At 34.9% G+C, this 21,088-nt stretch overlaps 1 protein-coding gene across 3 annotated transcripts in view; it reads left to right on the top strand.

The window, feature by feature from the left end:
- The window catches only part of TTC13 (tetratricopeptide repeat domain 13), a 42,510-nt gene that overhangs the window by 8,341 nt on the left and 13,081 nt on the right, over window positions 1-21,088 (top strand). For all 3 annotated transcript variants that reach the window (XR_008238057.1, XM_052806650.1, XM_052806648.1), the window contains exons 4-15: window positions 1,649-1,719; window positions 3,992-4,057; window positions 5,566-5,658; window positions 6,787-6,903; window positions 7,734-7,844; window positions 9,343-9,425; window positions 12,752-12,893; window positions 14,229-14,403; window positions 14,821-14,977; window positions 16,104-16,234; window positions 16,582-16,714; window positions 17,201-17,293. Coding sequence is in view for 2 of the 3 variants with exons in the window: in XM_052806650.1 (XP_052662610.1) it covers window positions 1,649-1,719; window positions 3,992-4,057; window positions 5,566-5,658; window positions 6,787-6,903; window positions 7,734-7,844; window positions 9,343-9,425; window positions 12,752-12,893; window positions 14,229-14,403; window positions 14,821-14,977; window positions 16,104-16,234; window positions 16,582-16,714; window positions 17,201-17,293 (1,372 nt within the window). In the remaining variant the exon portion in view is untranslated. The remainder of the gene's footprint in view (window positions 1-1,648; window positions 1,720-3,991; window positions 4,058-5,565; window positions 5,659-6,786; window positions 6,904-7,733; window positions 7,845-9,342; window positions 9,426-12,751; window positions 12,894-14,228; window positions 14,404-14,820; window positions 14,978-16,103; window positions 16,235-16,581; window positions 16,715-17,200; window positions 17,294-21,088) is intronic.

The raw sequence follows: 21,088 nt of genomic DNA, 5'->3' as shown, positions 1-21,088 counted from the left end.
ATAAAATTTAAAAAGAAGCTGATACTGTATCAGCTACTAGCTGCCAATCACTTGCCATAGTTTTACAGACGTAGACTATGACCTCTTGTGTTTTGCCAAGAGTTTTGGATAGACAAAATAAACTCATTATCAGCAAGACCATGAGTCTTTATTATCTTGCTTCCTCCACTTTTTTCCTTAATACTGGCATGGTTGAGTTGATTTTATTTCACGTGCCAACTGTTCTGTGTTCTGGGATTGGAACTGTAAAGATGCTATTAAGAACTGCATAGTCTTGGAGGAGAATGAAACAAGGAAAATTCAAGAGCTCTTCAACCGGTCCTTCACTCTGCCAATTTTCTTTCCTTTTGTGGCAATGCTATGTATCTGTACCAAGTGAAGCTTTTTATGTATTGAGGAAAAAGCTTATGTTGCACACAAATACTTCCTTCTGCATAATAGAAATGCTCTAAGAATGAGGCAAGCTCTGGATTAAATACAGTTCTTATTTCTCTTCCATTTAACTTTTTTCCTCCTTTAATGAACAATGCTTAGCAACATTGCCAGAACAATGTGGCTCTGCTGGCATGAAAGATAAGTGTCTGTGTCCTATTAAAAATACCTTTGTTCTAACTGGCTTATTTGTCTGTTCTCATGTTTGAGTAAATAATTAAGCCAATAGGCGCCTCTTCCTTTCTGTTTGGGTGATTGCTAAAACCCATTAGAAGTATGGGGAAAGTGAATTCCCACTTAGTTCCACTGTCAGCTGTTCGTGCAAACTGCATGGGGAAAAGTTGTACTTCAACTTTCATGGCTCTGGTCTGCAAGATATTTGGGGTTTGTGGGCAGAGTAGACAGAGCTTAGTCCAGAGTTAAGAACTGTGGGAGATTAAAACATGCAAAAATGAAACAATCTTGAGATACTCAGCTGTCAGAACTGAACTTCAGTCATGCAAGCACAACCACAGCTTTTCAGTCTTGTGACTTGACTGTATTTTTATATCTTGTGGAGATTACAGGAACATGTTTCTAAAACAGTTGTCTGTTTCTTTTTCAAACACCTGGCTTCTACTCCAAAGTGGGGGGATATGCAAGCTTTTCATAATTTTAACATGGGTAAAGATTCTGTAGTTTTTCAATCTCATTTTTATAAATAATGGAATTGCTTTAGTTGAGGTTTTTCTAGATAATTCAAATAAAGGAAAACTTATTATGAGCTAGTGAAGTTTAGCAAGATGTGCACAAACAAGTACCGTCAGATGTTCTCTAATGGAATTATCAAAAAAAGTTAGCCAGTGTTAGCCAGGCTCACTTACAATGGAGAAAGCATCTAGGGCTACTAAATGGGATCATGGTACCTTTCCTGGTCCAAAGTACTTTAGAAGCCAACATGGACCCTTTCCTGAACAGCTTGTAAAAAGGACAGAAAAAAACCCCAAACAAACCACAAAACTCCAAAACAATTCTGATGAGCACAGTATAAATTGAATAATTAACAAATGCTAGGTAATGGTTGAGGGAAGTTATTTCAGTGGCAGTTCAGAAATCCTTTGACTAACTAAATCTTCAGTGCAATGTAGGAACTTATTTTACAAGTTATTTGTATTTAATATGTATTAAAAAAAACAGATTTTTTTCTGTTTTATTTACATTTGTAATGTTTTGTTAGCAATTGCTTACGTGTTGATTGGCAGCGGCTTGTATGATGAAGCCATACGACATTTTTCAACAATGCTGCAGGTAAGTTTTCTGTTTAGACCCCTAAAATACCACTTTATGAAATTATCCATTACAACATATGGCTTTAGTAAAACAAAGATTCAGTTAAGGATTTTAAAATGAGAGTATTCTATGAGAGTAATTATTCTATTATTTGTTCATTTGTTTCCATCCAAACATAAGCATACTCAGTATCTTGGTTATTTGCTGAGTATTTTTCTCATCTGTAGGAATAAACTTTTTATGGCGCTTTGACAAAAAAAAAAAAAGGCATCTTCAGAAACCTGACCTGTGCAAAATTGAAGTTCCTTTAATTGCCCTCTTAATGTGTAGGCCGAGATATTTTAATGTGGATTTTTTTGGGCAACAGTTAGCATGTTGCCAGTAACATCAGAAAAAAACCCAACAGAGATCACTTATTGCTAGTGGCAAGTACCGCGTTGCTTTCATGATGATAAATGTTTTTTGTATGTTGGGTTTATTCTTCCTCTTCAGTGGTAAGCATCTGATGAGTTTAATATACAAGTAAAACATAACTAATGCTTCAACATATTTTTTTTTTTTCTGACCAAAGTAAAGAATTCAGAATCTTCTTCTGTGAAGTAGAAGGTAGCCACTTTTAAAACAAACCCAACCCTAACAGTTTAAAAAGCTTCGACTAAAGCTCATTTCCAAATACTGTATTTTTATGGCTAAGAGTCTGGGACTACCAGAAGCATGGACCCGCTTTTTAATCTAAATTGGTTGTAGTAGACAAATGCAAGCTGAAAGTAATACTGCAAATACTAGCATGTATTTTTTTTTTAACTCAAATGTCATACGGCTTGTACTTAAATTGAGTGAAAATGTGGCAATTTAATGGAATTATTCCAGGGAATTTATCAGAGGACCAGAATTTTTTTTGTTGGGGTGGGTTGGTTGGTTTGTTTGTTTTAGGTATTTAGTGATCTCTCTTTTATTTGTTTTTAATGGGAGGAATGATTTTTTTTTCTTACCCTAATGAGAAATCCTGCTTCAAAAACCACTGGATGTATATAATGTTTCCTGCCTTCTCTTTATTAAGAAGGAAACTTAATATAAGTGAAGATAAGCAAGATACAGCAACTGTAGAAAGATAATGTGAGAAGTGTATATATAATAGAGTACCTTTGCAATGCACACATCTCAGTTGAAATTAATATCATGCTTATTGTATGCCTGAAAGGCTGTAAAGTGGCTATGATTGTTGACTCTGTCTTCTATAAGGCAATTTTAAATACACATAAAGTGAATATTAAAACATTTAACAGAACAAAACAGCCTTGCTTAGCCACTGTATTAAAATTAGGGAAGTTACCTGAAGTTGATGTTGGCAAGTGTACACTTGGAATCAGCTCAAGTCTGGCAAGCTGCCAGCATTGGTGTGCCAGGTATTTGTTGTTTTGTCAAAGAAAGAGTTTGGGTTTTGGCAGTTGTCCCAATTAAATGAGACCAGGCCTATGCTACAAACTTTTGTAGCACAGCTGTGTTGGTTGCAGGTGTGAAGATGGCGTAATTCCTGACTGGTTTTCAGGGAAACTGACTGTGTAGGCATTGTTGTGCCAAGGAAACCAGTTTTGCTGTTGTAGTTCTTCAAATTTGGATGGGAAACCATGGCTGGAGTAAATAAAATTGAACAAGAAGTAGATTCACTATGTAAGTTGCATCCTCTTAAGTGCCTGAGTTGGAAAGCCATGGACTTAAATCTAACCCAGGGAAGGTTTGTTTGAATTTTGCAGAACTGTTTTGGCAGAATATCTCTAGTTTTAGTTGCTGCCTGAATACAAATTTCATCAGGATGTCACAGTTGCCTGCTTCCTAATTTTAAATTTTCAAATTTAAGTTATAAACAAAACAAGCTTGGAATGGCTGAATTGTATTTGTTTATTATCACTTCAGTGACATTAGATAAAAGAAGTCATATAATTACTGATAACGTTACAAGTAATGAAGTTTGGACAACAGACTATACTAATGTGTACATAGCTTCGGATAGGTGGTCACTGACACTATAACTGCACTGTTTAGCTCATTTTCCAGACAAATACTTCAGAACAATTCCAGTGAATTGAATTGGAAGGTGTGAGCATATGAAAGCATGGACTGTAACACAATTTCTTTGCCTGACAATGTGATTGTTCATTGCTTATTACTTAAGATCAGCAAGAAATAAATACATAGTGAAGAAAGATACCTTTTAAAAAAAAAAAAAACAAAACCAAAACAAAAAAACAAAACCACAGCTGATTATCGTATTCATTTTTAATCTTAACAGGAAGAACCAGAGCTGGTTAGTGCAATTTATGGACGAGGGATAGCATATGGAAAAAAAGGACTGCATGTGAGTACATAATTATTTAAATTTCTATCTGACCGCATTGTTTGAATCCAAACTGTAATATGGTCTGTAACAGGAGGAGCTAGACTGATTAGCACTTGATAGGTACATCCCAAAGTCTTTGTGCTGTCCTACTATAATGATATGTCCAACCTTTGGTAGGTACTCCATAACATAGAGGGATCTAGTGGATCATACCACTCAAGCCATGGGTACATTTGCTTTGCAGGACTGTGGAAGTAAAGCAGCACAAAGCAAGGGTGCCAAAGGAGAATATAGGCACAGTTGTGAGTGGTGGATAGTAAGGCTGAGAGCCACAGCCACTTGAAAAAGTTATCTAATAAGATAACAAGGAGTATCTTGCCTCTCAGAGACAGCTTTATGAAGTCCCACTGAATTTTTCTCCACATCTAGTCTGTATTTGGAAATGAAAAGGTCTTTTATTGCAACTTGGAAACATCATCAACTCTTGCAATCCAGTAGGCTTTATATTGCTTCTTGATTGCCTATGCCTCTCTATGTATACCACCTTGAATTTGTTCGAAAAAATTCAAAGTTAAATTACTTACAGTTAAGCTGACTGCTCAAACAACTTCCTGAGCAAAAGTAAGTTTAAAAGTAGACTATGGATCCTTGTAGTTTGAGTTTGTGGCCTGTTGAATTGTGATTGAATGGTTGCTGGAATTCTAGAAGCAAGAATAGTTGAATAACTCTCTGAAAATTCTTTTTGTGCAGAATATTTAATTCTTTAGTGGTGCTGACAGGAGCTTGAAGTCCCTCATATTTGCATGGTTTTAACACCAGCATAAGTTTGTTTCCTCAGTTTGGCTAGATGTTGAGACAGCTTCATAAAAGTTTCTGTGAGCGACACTTTCAAGACACAAAGTTGATGTTAAGCACATGCAAAATTTCTTTGCCTTGAAAAAGAAGAAAAAGATCAATGAAATCTAATACAGAACTTGTTATATAACCAGTTTGGATTTTTTTTTTTTTTTTAAGTTAAGTAACTGTTTCCATCCTACAATTTGAGGACAATATAAAAATTTCGATAAGCAAGATGCTGATGGCATCAACCCATCCACCAGTAGTACTTGGATTAAGTTATAGACAGTACTGATGAAAACACTGGTGGGCAAGAGTATGCATGTGTTAAAGTTCACATAAGAGCTTAAGCCAGCTTTGCTGCCAAGAAAGGTACCTATGGAGCCATAAACCTCATGTTTATTCACAGAGTTATATTAATAAATTATTAAAGGTACAGCACAAAGATGATGTGTACAAGCAAAGTTTATTTTTCTTGTTTATAGCGGACAGGTGGTTTAGGTTTTTTCAGCTATTTGTAGAATACTGCATCTTAATGTTATTAGTGAAGGTGTGAAGGGCTTTTAATTTAAACTGATACACTTTCAGAAATTTAGCCAATCTAATTGTCCGTCACTCTTCAGAGTATATTATTCTAAGTATGCACAGTTGTTTACTTTGTTTATTTTTCTCCTTTTTCTCCTTTTCAGGATATGAAAAATGCTGAACTTGCTCTGTTCGAGCTCAGTAGGGTGATTAGTCTAGAACCAGATCATCCTGAAGTATTTGAACAGCGAGCAGAAGTGAGCATTTTTTGTCTCTCTCCAGATTTTTGGAGAAGTTGAAATTATACAGTGTTTTCAAGTATTTCTTCACTGATTTAGTGACTAAAGCTCTTATCTGTGGTTTTTCTGTGAACATTCCTACTTTCTTTTAAAACACACGTATTTGCTCTCAAACAGTGTAATTTGTGGAATGTTCATTTTTAAAATGAAACATACACCATATGGAGTTACTATAGCCAATAGAATAGCATATATTATGTCTAAGTGTTTAGTTTTTTACATACTAGATAGCAAGATCATGTGTGGGGTTTTGTGGGTGGCTTTGTTTCTTTGTTTGTTTGTTTTTAATGAATCAAAAGATCACTTGAACCTTACTGTTTGCACTTAGTGTCACCTTAGTAAATTTATTGTTAGGACTAGCTGGTAAAATGCCAAACTTGTAAAGAATGAGTTTTTAATCAAATGTTTTGGTTTTTATATTCATGCATATAAGTTAAATATAATTCAGATACACAGATACTTTTCATTTTGAAAATCATGTTTTGTTTTGCCAATTAAATTACAGAAAATGGATTTCAAGAAGCAGCTTTGTAGACAAATGAAAAGCATAAATATTTATTAAAGTCAGCATACTGTATAACTGCCACAATATGAAATGGTAATTTACATTTTTAATGTTTTTAATGATTTGTTAATACATTTGTTAATGATCTAAAAATGTGAAAGGCATTCAAATAACTGGAAAATAGCACACTTTCCATTGGGGGGAATATTTTGTCAGGATAAAAAGGTTTATGAGAATACTTTACTACATTTCAGTTGAATGTGTTGAAATAACTTGAAATAGAGTATTTTGCTTTGGCTGACTTCTTTTTATTTGGAATACTAGGTTTCTCCAAATGTTATTGGTGATGTTCATGTACACTGATTTTTTTTTTTTTTTTGAGAAAAATGCTTTCAGATTTTCCCTTCGATAGGTGTTTAAAAGCAATAAGTACTGAAATTTATAGCAGAACTTTCCAGCCTGTTCTAGCAAATACAGTTACTCTGTTACAGCTGAACATGGAAAAGAATAATCTTTGTATTTCTAAAACAACTCTATTCAGCCTGTTTGCTCTAAACTATGTCTTTGGTTTGTACTCTTAGATATTGTCCCCACTAGGACGAATCAGTGAAGCATTATCTGATCTCACCAAAGCTATTCAGCTACAACCATCAGCACGGCTCTACAGGCACAGAGGTACCCTTTACTTCATATCTGAGGTCAGTGGATTTGGAGGATTCCATTTGGTTTGTTTGCCTGGATGTTCTTGATTATTTTGTTGCTGCTGTTTGTGCCAGTTGTTACTTTTGTTCAAGAGCTTCTTTCCTATTTAAATTATAAAACAAAATAACAACAAAAGCCCTAATTTTCCTGTAGCTGACTTTCTGACAGTTCAGAGGTATTCAAGTATTTCATCTGCATATCTATTTAATGCAGAGAATCAGAGGGCAAGTACCTTGCATGCATATCTCGGGTTGTTTTGTGTGTTTGAGGAATAGGATATGGATAAAGAATTTGACTTGATTTATAACCTACAGCTGCATTTAAGTAGTATTGTTAAATGCCAGTCTAAAAAGGAAAACAGTTATGGCCAAGGCAGTAACTGTCCTGTATACTGAAAAAAACATGCCACACCACGCAACAAACAAACAAAAAAACCCCTACAAAAATGCTAACATCCTGTTTTGCTATGTAATCTGTGTGTGTTGTTCTTACACTTTAATGTAAACCAAGTAACTTTATCTTCAAATATTGTGTGAATACTAAACAGCTGATTTCCCACTTTATTCTTCTGATTTCACTCTGTTTTCAGCTATTTTCCCCCTTTACTATGTTTTATATAGCACTTGCTGTAAAAGTTGGAAGTGTATTGTGCATTCCTTATTCTTTGATATTCTGACTGGCACTTGACAATTTTTGCTGCTTAGCTCTGAGACTGACTTCTTATATTAAGCAAAATTCTGTTGTTTACTTTTATTTTCCTGAAATAATGTATTCCTCTTTATTTGTATGGTGTTTCCTCTGTTGTCTAAAATCTTCTATATCACAGGATTATGCAACAGCCCATGAAGATTTTCAGCATTCATTGGAACTGAACAAGAATCAGCCTATAGCTATGCTTTATAAAGGCTTAACCTTTTTTCACAGAGGACTTTTGAAGGTAAAGTTATGTTAAATAATAGTTCATGTTCTCTATTTGAAGTTACTTCTATAAAATAGTAGAAATATCGTAGGTGTTGATACACATATTTTCTCTCGCATAAGGGAGACTTTTTAAGTCAAAAGAGTGCAAGCAAAATGAAAAGGTGCTATTGCTGACTGTAATACTTCATGGTATGACATGTAAATACTGCCAGTCTTGGTAGGTATTGATAAATCAATGATAACTGATGTGTTTATAGAGTGCTTTGAAAAGTGTTTGTATGTGGCACCTCTGCTACTAATAGCTGTATGGCTATATTCAAAATGTAATTTTAAACTCTTCCTCGAATGAGCTAGAAGGTAATCAAGGAGACTGCTGATAGAGCGCCCTGCATGTGTGCATGTGTATTTTAGTTATATGTTGATTCTGAAATGCTCGTATCTAAATTGAGGGAACATAGTTGCTCCCTCAGATTCTAAAATCAGCAGGGAAGTAAGTTCTTCCCATGCTTTTTTTTAATGTTTCACCATTTTCTGACTTAAAACTAGGCTTTATGTTTTAGGTGTAGTAATATTGTACCTGTTTCTTGTGAAGTATTTGGAGATACTGCTGCCTATCAGTAATGATAGGTGATTATGTTTTTATTTTTGTTCAATAGATATTTTTGTGCATGTTGTAGTGCTCAGAATATATTTGATAGTTTTTCTGAATAAGAATCTCTAAATTGACTGAAGATACCGCTTCTTTTCTTACAGCATTTAATTTCTTGCACTATAGAATTCAAGATGCTTTTCAGGCATTCCTTCATAATATAAAGTAGTTGATAATTACGCCCTTAATTCTAAGTACTGCATTTGCCAATTTATACAGCCAGTCCAGTTTAAAAACCTGAGTTCTTAAATCCTTTGAAGAAGATTTGTTTGAACATATGCATATAATTATATTTAGCAATTTTATTTTTATTACATTGTATTCCTCACAGTACATGCTATTATGTGAAGATGATCACACATCCTCAGGAGTGTTTGCTAACTGCAGTAATCCCTCAGGAGTGTTTGCTAACTGCAGCTAACACAGAGCGCAATAAAACAATGAAAGGCAGAATACAGATTTGAAGGAGTCTTATGGACTGCAAAAATCAAGATGTGTATTATGAATGAAGAAGGAAGACTGTAAGGAGAGACTGCTTTGCCTTAGGAACCAGGCTGAGCTTTGAAAGGAAGCTCTGAAGGGATTTCATCTCTGAATTCTGTTAAAATGCTAAAAGAATCACTCATTCTCATAGCATGTTAGACAAAGAACTCCAGCTAAATCTGTCATTACCGTAAAGAATGTTGCAATATTTCATTTGTTATATGATGATTATTACTCTATAGATTTTGTAATAAATTAATGCCTTGTTTGTTCCTTCCAAAGGTTTTGGCAAATAACTGTAAATCCATGGCTAGTAACTGCTGAGGATGCTAAAATTAAACGAATGTCAGTGACAAATATTTCTCTTGGTGTCTTTCTGTAGGAAGCCATTGAGTCGTTCAAAGAAGCTCTAAAGCAGAAAGCAGATTTCATAGATGCATATAAAAGTTTGGGACAAGCCTACAGGTAATTGCATTCAGAAATAGTTTTAAAGTCTGTTTTCTATCTGATTGTGTTCTTTAAAATGCACTCTTTTTAAGTTTTACAGGTTTGTTACAAAACTGTGCAGAATCATATGTGTATTTGTTAGCTCCTACAGCCAGTATGGCTATGTCAGGATATGTTCAATATAAATAATTTCTAGGTTTGCTTTGTATTTTTAATTCAGTCTCCGGTAGTTCTTTGAGTCTCCCAGACTCAAAGGTTAGATAAATGGCGGTTTCCAATAAGGTGTGGTTTAGGAATGCTAAATGCTTTTTAAATGATGGAAATGTTTAATATGAACTGTTGATTAATATGCTCATTAGTTGCCATCTGAGATTATTGTGCTACTTACATTTATGAAAAACTCATTGCATAGTGCGTATCATTTTATAGAACTGCTAGATCCTGTATCAATTTATCTCTCACCAAACTGATTTACAATTCTGAGAATTTAGCTAATTTCCTGTTTAGGGTATTTTTAATAGTCATGTAGTTTCTTAGCTATTAATCAAATAATTAAAAAAAAAAAAGCAATCTCTAGTAAGGCAACTAGTCACTTCTTTCTTTTTTTAAATTTACATTAAAGATAAAATAATTTATAGTTGAATAAAATGTATTACTTTAAAGGTGATCTGCAGATAATTACTAAGGAGACAAGTACATATAGTTTGTATACAACAAGACAAGAACATAAAATAATCAGCGACTGAATATCTCTGCCTGTTGTAGTTCTTTTCCTAACCTGCTGTGTCTTTTCAGCTTTTTATTTCCACTTTTACATTTTTATTTTTGGAAAGCACTGATCTACAGCATAGATGCTGCTGCAACATAAATGGCTTTTGTGTAGCAAGGATTAAGTTGGGTAGGGTTGGTGTGCAAGCACTACATGATCATGTACTTCTTTTTTTTTTTTCTTCAGGCTTTGTTTCCATCAGCATACAGAATGTAGAATATTCACTGAAAGCATTGTCAATTAAATTTTTCTTTTTGTTATTTTTTGCTTTGTGGACTTGTGCCTTATTTACCACAGTGTCTAAATTCTGAACTCAATGACGAATCACTAATTTCCTCATGAGTTTTTCTGTGGTACTTGTTATTGTGGTGTGTAAGTGCTTTCAAGGTGCTAAATAATAGTAATTTAGCCTGGAAGACGGGCAGTTGTCGTCTTACATTTCCAATAAATGCTTTAACTTTTTTATTTTGTATTTGGATGTGGGACTGCCTCTCTAGTTGATCAGCTGTTCTACCCTGTGCCCAAGAAACCTTAATCTGAAGGAGTTTTATTTTGAAGGAGAGAAAAAAGCATGCCTTAAAATAGCTCATTTTGCACTGCATTGTTGTTTTACAAAGCAAAAGTCATTTAACCAGAGTATTCCTAATCAGCTTAAATTTGTTGCTTTTATTCCCTCTCACTGTCCCCTGCCTCCAAAAGTTCTCTGATCCTCAAGAAATTATAGGGGAAGGAATGTACAGAAATCTACCTTTTTTTCTTTAGGTTTTTTTCTGGTTTTTTTTTTTTAAGAACTTAATGTACAAAGCAGAATTACTATTGACTTTTCTAAATGCTCAGCAGTTAGAGAAGGTGAGAAGCTGAATAGAATATTGTTTAATAACTGAGGATACTGTAATTAGTGACAATTATGAAAAGTCTAAATTACTTTCCCATGAACACTCAGGTCTTAAAACAGGCAGAAATAATCTCATTTCTCTGGGGCACTGTTAACTTTAGCTGTTAAATTCTTTCTTTCTAAAACCTTGTATTTTAAGTTCACTCTTGCTTTCTTCTGCATCAAATAAGTTTGAAATACAGTGCTTAAAAATACCTTTTAAAGAATTCTTTTTCTAGTGGAAGCAGACAATTCTGAGTCTGATTTGTCCTTCTGTACAACACGAATTATAGCATTTTACCTATTAATTCCTGCTTCAAATCTAGTGACTTTGGTGTTTGTGCATTTATTTGAAACTAAAGAGCTGTGGTTAATCACTGTTCTGTCTAAAAATTCTTTTTGGCAATTGTATTTAAAACTAGTAAATCTTGTTCGGTTTTTTCTAGCATTGCTCTTGTTTGGATTAATTTCATCTAGTATAATTTGATGTGTGTCGTGGTTTAACCGCAGCCAGCAACTAAGCACCACGCAGCCACTCACTCACTCCCCCCCCACCCAGTGGGATGGGGGAGAGAATTGGAGGGGGAAAAAAGTAAAACTTGTGGGTTGAGATAAAAACAGTTTAATAGAACAGAAAGGAAGAAACTAATAATGATAACAATAATAGAATGGCAACACTAATAAAAGGATGGGAATATACAAAACAAGTGATGCACAATGCAATTGCTCACCGCTCACCAACCAATGCCCAGTTAGTTCCCGAGCAGGGATCCCCGCCTCTAGGCCTGCTCCCCCCCCTTTATATACTGGGCATGACATCCCATGGTATGGAATACCCCTTTGGCCAGTTTGGGTCAGCTGTCCTGGCTGTGTCCCCTCCCAACTCCTTGTGCCCCTCCAGCCTTCTTGCTGGCTGGGCATGAGAAGCTGAAAAATCCTTGACTTAGTCTAAACACTACTTAGCAACAACTGAAAACATCAGTGTTATCAACATTATCCTGGTACTGAATCCAAGACATAGCACTGTACCAGCTACTAGAAAGAAGATTAACTCTATCCCAGCCAAAACCAGGACAATGTGGAAAGAATTTTATGATCTTAAACTTACGGGATAAAAAAATCTGAAGAAAAGTTGTATACTATTTCTATTTTAATTTTTTTCATTATAGTTTCTGTGGCTATTTTTACTAAAAGCTGTCCTGCACATGGAGTAATTCCAGTCAATACATTTTTAGTTAGTTTCAGCTTTCAAACACCATATGCTTTCTTCTTAATCAGCATTTAAGTACTTAGTATATTTTTAAAAACGTGTTTATATTTAGAAGTTTAAAAGACCTGTCATAGCTAGTGTTTTCCAAGAATGCTTTCTATGGAAGTTTTGTTTCTTTTAGTTTCTGAAGAAATACCATAGGTATGTATTTTTGTGGTTTATGTCCACTGGGGATTGTGAAGATTTGTGGTTGTCTTGGGTTGTATTTCAGAGTACACATTTCTGGGAGTGAAAAACTGTGCAGCTGTTCTGTTATTACCACTGAAGAACCGTTGCAGAATTACTGCTTTTGTTAGAGACATTTTCCATTAATACTGTGTTCCTCTTTAATGATATCCCCTTCGGAAGTGTTAAAACAACTTTTAACAAGTAATTTCGTTGTCACTGTTGCCTTCTATATTCTTCACTTTCCACTTTATGGAATCGCTTAGAGAACTTGGCAACTTCGATGCTGCTACAGAGAGCTTCCAGAAGGCTTTGCTCCTAAATCAAAATCATGTTCAGACGTTGCAGCTTAAAGGAATGATGCTTTATCATCATGGTAGCTTAGATGAAGCGCTAAAGAATTTTAAGGTAAGCAGGCCCTAAGTAAATACAAAATTAAAATGTTTTAACAAGGACTAGTATTCAACAAGTGTAATAAAATGGACAAATGTCAAAGGTTTTCATTCTGAGTATGTGTGTGCATTTGGACTAAAATTATTTTTTTGTGAAGTCTGTGTTAAAATATATATAAAACCTTACAGTTTTTAATTAAAAATGGAATTTTGCTAAAACTAAGATACTTCCTCTAACTGTTTTATGAATTTGTACAACGAAGCTCTGGTCGAAATGTTTTATCTGTTGTTTAAACTGGTAATTGTGTTCTTGCTAGTATTTATTTTGGGTTGAAACCTAAAGTTTTTTTCATATCTGACAGAAGAAGGAATGTAGTCTTCTTTGTAATTTTAAGCTTAAAATAAGCATACAAAGTTCCAATGTGTATCTAATTTTTCTGAGGTATTGTCTTTGTTTTGAAAAACTCAGAGTATGTTGTAATTCATTGAGCTTGTAAAAATGTGCATGTTTCCATAGGTAAACAAAATCTTGTGCCTCTCCACTGGCATTAAATGATGGCCTCATTTTGTAGACAGAACAATAAAGGCATATGTTAATCATATGTCCACATCCTTAAAACAAGGAATGAAATAAGATGTGGAAACGATTACATCCCTTTGTGAATGAGTGTGTGCTTATCCCAAGGAGAACACTTCATGTGCATTATGACGTATTCACCTTCTATAACACAATTTGTAGATACTTGTGTAATTGAAAAGATATTTCAACTTTAAGATGGAGATGCTCTTCTGATGACATGTAACTACTAGAAGAACCAGAGCATTAAATTTGAATGATAAATATGAATTTGCTATGTATTTAACCTATAGTAAATAATTGACTAACATAATGAAGTGTACTAGTGCACGAACTAGCAAAGGTATGGGTGGAAGAAATGGCACAATACATATGTTGAACTAGCCAAAAATGACTTGTTACTAATATTGTCAGCAGTGTGTTTTGTCTAATTTCATTCAGCTAATGTTGAAACTTCTGTAGTGCCAATATCATTAGAGCAAATATTATCTATTTTCATAACAGTTAAAGTGTGATCAAAAGCATATTTGCGCTGGCAGGTTGTTTTGTTTTTTTTTTTTTTTCTCTCCCTTTAATGAAGGTGAAAATATTTTTTTCTTACATTTGCTAGCAATTTAAGTGCTCTGCATCATTTGAAAGAAAATTGTGATGGAAGTGGATCTTAATAATCAGTAAATCTTTTCATGCAGGTCTTCTGACCGAACAGGTTAGTTTATTTGAAGATACTCATTCTCTCTCTTGATTTCTGGGTGCTTTGTTTCTTTAATCTCCTAGAGATGTCTACAGCTAGAACCGTACAATGAAGTATGCCAGTACATGAAAGGTCTCAGCCACGTTGCAATGGGACAGTTTTATGAAGGCATAAAAGCTCAGACTAAAGTTATGTTAAATGATCCACTACCAGGTCAGAAGGCCAGCCCAGAATATCTGAAAGTGAAATACCTTCGAGGTAAGCTAGAATTGTTTTTCTTTTTTTTTTTTTTTTTTAATTTACTTAAATCCTTCGAGAACCCTGAAAGTGCAAGCATGCTTGTAGCTATAGCCATTTTAAAGAAACCGTCATACATTCTCATGAACACTCTTGAGTATGTCTGTTTAAAAAAATGTACGCTGATTCTTTCTTGTTCATACAGTTAAAATCTAGGACCACAAATGAAATATACATTTCTGTATAACAGTAAAAAGTTGAAATAGACTTATTTCTGTCTTGAAATTAGCTAATAGCAAAATTAAATTACCTCAGAGTAATGACTTATTAAAGTCATGATGGATAACTGACAAACATATAGTCTGGCTTTTGTTTTTATGTAATTACACAAGTAGACTTATTATGCAAATGGTATTTAATTTTATCTCTTTCCTCCAGAGTATTCTAGATACTTGCATGCACATTTGGATACCCCTCTTACAGAGTATAATATTGATATAGATCTTCCTGGAAATTTCAAGGACCACTGGGCCAAAAATCTTCCTTTTCTTATAGAAAATTATGAAGAACAGCCAGGGTTACAGCCGCATATAAAGTGAGTAATTTTTTTTTTTAAAGCCTACTCCAAATGTTTTTTTCAATTTGACTTTTTTAAAGTGCTATTCCGAGGCATTATAACATCATAAATGTTTAATGCTATATGAAAGTGGAATTCCACTAAGTGTGTAAATGCTTTTCAAAATCCTAGGGTTTGGAGTTGGTTTAGCCCATAAAAGAGGAAGAATGAAACTTAGGATGACTTTCTTCACTTCTGTCTTCACATAATAATATTCACATAATGTTGTTTCATATTCTGTGGCCTTACTGATTAACTATTCTATTTCTTTTTTTCGTGCAATTAATGTTAAGGAGTTAAGCTTGAGGCGCTCAGTGTAGCGTTATGTAGCACACTTTTTACAGTTTCTTGTTGTGTGTTTTTATTTTTTATAGGTGTAATTTCCTAGATAATTAATAGATTTTTTTTTTTTAATGGCAGCTGGGTTTCACTGGGAAAAAATCTTCTCTGGAGTAATTTAGATAACCAGTATTTTAGGAGGCGGGTGATTTTAATCAACAAAGCAGGGGGTTTATTGGAATAGGCTTCAAAAATATATAGCTAAAGGAAAGAGCAATTTCTCCTGCTGTATACTACTTTCTAGATGTATTTTCATGTATTCACTTTGCCTATGTGAAAAAATGCTGAATTAAAAACTGATGGCTTTTGTGTGTTATGGAATAGAATCCACCTCTTTAGCACAAGAAGCTTTCACAGAATTAAGGGAGAAGTTACAGAATAAGGCTTCTGGTTTCTATACATATTCTTTTCTTACTTAGTGTTAAAGTTCCTCAGGGTTGAGTGTAACGTTGGAGGATAATGTATTATCTGTGAACTTTATTTGGTATCATTACGAGCAAGTCTGAAGGTGAAATACTGGTTGTGACAGTAATAAGATCAGCCACTGAATTCCGTAAGACCAGGATTTCATTTTAGATATTGAATGTAACTGCCATGTACTGTGTATGTTCAGTGGGGTGGGAGGAGGAATGAGTGTTGTTTATACTACTTTTAAGTATTTCTCACACAAATGGTATTGATTATCAGACAAACAAATCTGTGTTTTACAACTTTCAGGATTTTTGTTGCCAAGTTATGTCTGATGCATGTTTTTCTCCTCTGTAAGAGATGTGTTATTTCAGAATTTTGAAACATATAAGCCTGATGTGCAAGAACTCATATGTGTAGCTGATCATCTGGGTTCCATGATGCAGTATGAGACACCAGGATTTCTTCCAAATAAAAGAATACATAGAGGTATAGTGAAAATGCTCTGTAAATTTGAGTGGGGAAAAAAAAAATCAAGGTGGTGATAATTTAATGCTATACCTTTTGCTATCTGCAAGTTAGTTTTATGCTCTGTTCCTTTGAAATCAGATAAAAAGTTTAAAATGAAAATAATCATTATGTCAGCAGTTTCTCGACCTAATTGGGGACTGGAAATCATGTTCTCCCAGATTTTATTGATGTTGGCAATTCTTTTCCTGTAAATACATCCCTTTCCTGCTTCAATTTTCCTGTCTGTACAAAAACGAGTGTTTGGCTCTAATTGGCTTTCTGGCTTTGTTGTTGTTTGTCCCTCTCTCCTCCTCTCCCACTCCCAGCAATGGGACTGGCCACTCTAGAAGTAATGCAAGCTGTGCAGCGGACTTGGGCAAACTCAAAAGTTCGGATGAATGGGAAAACCAGGCTGATGCAGTGGAGAGATATGTTCGATATTGCTGTGAAGTGGCGAAGGTAATGGTAGAAGAAGAGAGAGAACAAGCCTTATGTTGCTTATAATAACGGTTCAGTTAACCAAAGGGCTGAAATCACAGAAGAGAAAATGAACAGTTGCTACCGCACTGTAACTATAAAGTGTTCTGATAAAAGAGAAGGATAGTTTAGGTACAAGAAGTGTGCTTCTGAAAAGACTCCGTTTTTCTTTTTTTAGAAGAGGTGAAGAGTTGGGAATAGCATTTTCTCGTTGAGGCAAAGCTGTGAAAGACCATAGGATGCATTGCAGCTTAGGCTAACAAAAACTAAGAAACTCCAGTAACATAAAATGCTTCTGAGTTGATTTTTTTCTTATGAAAACCGTACATGTGTTTCAATAAAAAGTTCTTTTTGTGATCTCTGAATTCTAGCTTTTGCCTAAAATTATTCTGTGTGTGAACAAAGCTCATTTAAAAATATTACATGGAGTGAAATGTGTGCAAATGTTAATGTCCTTTGTCTTTGTAGGATAGCTGACCCTGACCAGCCTGTGCTTTGGTTGGACCAAATGCCTGCCCGAAGTCTTAGCAGAGGCTTCAATAATCACATTAACTTAATCAGGTATGAGAGTTCTACCCAACAGCCTTCCCCCACACACTAAAGGATTGTACCAAAACTTACCAGCTGTTCATGAAACAGCATATTACAGTATTGAATGTATATGTGCTTATTGTTTTGCTTTAATATTTATTTTATATTTTCTAATGGAACATTTGGGTTTTGTTTACCTCAAATTTTCCCTCCTGACATTTCTTCTTTTTCCTGAATTTTAGTTGTAGAACTGAGTTATAGCAAGTTCTAACTAGGATCCAGAAGATGCATATTTTTACGTGCTGTTTTTAATTCCCAAATAATCTAATTTTTACATTTAAGGTAAAGTTCATCACAGTTGTAATTTTTGCAAACGCTGCTTCTCAAAGATAGTGGCAGCAGTAATGAAACAATGCTGTTCTATTGGCTGTAATACCAATTTACAATAGAAAGGAAAAACATAGTTCTTTTAGTTGTTTTCAGAGCAGGCCAAAGTAAAGCAAAAATGACAAAATAAGTAACCTGTGAAAGGTAACAGTTGCACTTTCAAACAAAGGTAAAATTTAAGAGATTCAACCACTGTTGTACGTTCCATCTTCTCCCATGCTGCAAGACTCAGTATTGTAGTCATGTCAGTGCTACCTCCCATGAAGTGGTAGAAGTGTGAGACTCAATGTGGCAACATCACTGTCAATCACAGGAGCAGAGGGTGTTTGTGTAAGTAAATATCTAGCCAGGTTTCATCTTATTTTCTTCCCCCACCCCCACCATGGGAAGTATTGAATCTTTGATCTATCATTCTGCTTTTATATCTATTTCTTTCTTTTTTGAGAAGCCGTGTGGAAAAAGGAGGGTAAGGGAGGCAAAGCCTTCTCAAGAATTATTTCAGGCAGAGAAAAACAGTGATATTCCAATGTACACATACAGAGGCTAATGAGAATTTGTCGACGTTCTTCCTTCCACTTGATGGAATGGACCCTAGCAGCCTCCCCTTTACTTTAGGGAGTAGTTACAATGTAGAGTTAAACTCCACTGCAGATCAGTAGTTGCCTTGCAGGATGTGCTGCTTCTTGAACAGTCTTGTGCTCAAGCTTCTTTCTTCCCTCAAGCCAAGTGTTACATTTGGGCTTCAGGCTCTGTCCATCTTTGCCACTGCTGCATTTCTCTCTTCTCACACATACGATGCAGCAGAAACCACAACCATCTGTACTTTGAAACAAGGATGCGTTCCATACTTCATCTGTTTCTTCCTGGTTTTATTTTAAATGGGAGAGTAAAAGCTTAATTTCTAGGTGATCTGTGCTCGCAGAAGGGCATTCATGTAACAACACTTGATTACCATGCTGAAAATAACATTGAACATTTAATCTGGGGAAATGTGTCCCTGTACTGGATCCCTGTGTCAGCAACTCTTTTTCAGTGGCCAAAGTACTTTACTTGTCTTTCTCTCATTAGAGGATGCTAGCAAAACTCATCATTTACTGTTCCAGCTGTTTTGGTGATTTCATAGTAATCTAAAATAAGCTTCATGAACACTCAGAATGGTAGGCCCACAGTGAATCTAATTCTAACCTTTTGGTTTTGGCTCAGCCTTGGCTTTTGGGGATCTCATCAGCATTTTGGTCATGCTTTTTTGATAGCTAGGTAGTGGTTCTCTGAAAATTATTGATTTGGTGCTTGTTTGGAAGGAACAATAGACTCGAAGCAGCCTAAACACCCCCTGCCTTAGGAGTTGATCATACTTTAGTACTGGATGGTGATTGCATCCTTTTTGATTCTGGAAACCCATCCTTGTTTGATCATTCTGCATCCCAAGTCATAGCTGTTTCATAGGTCAGCTTTCCGTAGTGATTTGTTTCTGCTTTTGGATTCCCTGCTGATGATTGCACATGAGGTGAGGGATAAAAGAAATAATATATTAAGCGGTAATAGGGTTTTTTTTAAAATATATTTTATTTTACTTTTGAAGCATGTTCTAGTCCATTATGATTTCTAAGTGACAGTTACTCTTAATGGATTATACAGATCTATATAATCTCTTTTTTGCATTACTCAACTGTAAAATGGCTGCTCATTGGAGATATTAATAGGCTGCAGAGCTAACACCTTTTTGTTGATAATTGAGATCAATTTATGGTTTTTTGCCTGTTTTTCAGGAAGACATACATTGCTTTATATTTGATTTATGATTTGAAAGTTATTGTCATAACTGTATGACTAAGGCTGAATTCTTCTAATAGCATGGCTACCTGAAAAGCAAGTGTAACAGTAGATTTAGGCTGACAAATGGCAGCCTTCATGGTTATTAAATATACAAAGATACAAGCTGTTCAGTCAAATAAGAAGTGTAACAATAGCAGTTGGGTGTTCTTTTAGTATTCATAACAGATCTAGTCATGATGAGCTCAAGATGCCTCTAGATTTTGTTTGGTCTAAATTGTACACCAGTAATTTCTGTGTGGAAAAATATTTGGATTAGATATCTGTTAACATAACCTTTTTCTTTACTTAGAATTCTTTGCATTTAAAGTCCATTATTGTTCAGTGATTCCTGTCAAATGAGTCTTGGCATGGAGGCACTAGCATTCAGTGACTACTGAATTAAAGATTGTTTTCCAGAGTGGCAAAATGTTTGGGGAGTGTCAGAAAACAAAAACTTTGTTTGTTTTAAATCAATTTGGGGACCTTTTGTTAAAGGTGTGTAAGAAGCATCTTGCCCTTCACAATGTTTGATAGGCTTCCAGATCTTAGCATTCTCCAGATGAAAGTATATTGGCTGTCACTACTACTTCATGGGTCTATAGACAAGTGTGACTTCAGCTTTTCTCCTTTCTGCCTTAAATGATCAAAGCTACCAAGTTTCATTTAAAGTAGAGAAAATGTTTTTGAAAGCTTAAGTTATTTTCATAGGCAAAACAAGGATTTGGGATCAGCTAAACATTAATTATATACTCAATATCCTTATAAAAAAAAATGAAGGCACTGTCTGGAACACTGCTAGTTTTGAATTCTTGGTGTTAGTGTTTATTAAACAAGGCAAAAGAGTGGGAATAAACACAAAGGACTTCTGACCACCCACCAAAAGTCTTTTCTTGGTACTACTGCTTCTAGATTGCCTTATGGAATGATAGGTCTGGTTTGGATGTATTTTCCAAGATACCACTAAGGGAAAATCCAGTTCCTTATACTGACATGCTTCTGCCTGTTGTACAGATATTTTTTTAATACAGATGGAAAATGATGGGACGTACAACAAGGGCAAATTATGTATATAGATTGTCTTCATCCTTCTGCTTTCCCTACCTCCCTTTCCTATGTGCAGATATGTATATGTGTTCTAAATCAGTTTTTAAAGACTGATTCTGCCGTTATTCTGAGACTAGGCCTACTAAGGTGTGAGACCGTTGAATGGGACATTAGACAGGGACAAGCTGCCAAAAATCATTTAGAGTGGGAAAAAAAGCTAGGTGTACACACCTTCCTGTGATTGACAGTGGTTTTGCTTCCACAGAGAGCGATAACGTTTGCTTTATAAAATCTTGTTTTGTAGACTGGGAGAAGAGGAAGGACTCCTACAAATGCAATAATGGTATGTAATTTTTCTTCTCAGAGTGGTTATAATCCTAGCAGATTTCTACCAAGTTTTTAATGTACATTTTTTTCCTTAGTAGTACAAGGGGAAAAAACAACACCTTTTTGATGTTTTTGTTTAACAGTTACTACTTGTAACTGTTAGGAGTCAAAGCAAAATTACTTCAATATAGAGGGGCATAGGTGAATAAAGAAAAATGTATGTGGACTGTCAGAGCAGATCAGCATATACAT

Source organism: Harpia harpyja, chromosome 13, assembly GCF_026419915.1.
Source record: "Harpia harpyja isolate bHarHar1 chromosome 13, bHarHar1 primary haplotype, whole genome shotgun sequence".
Taxonomy (NCBI): domain Eukaryota; kingdom Metazoa; phylum Chordata; class Aves; order Accipitriformes; family Accipitridae; genus Harpia; species Harpia harpyja.
Note: the sequence above shows the minus strand (reverse complement) of the source record. Positions and strands in the feature narration are given on the sequence as shown.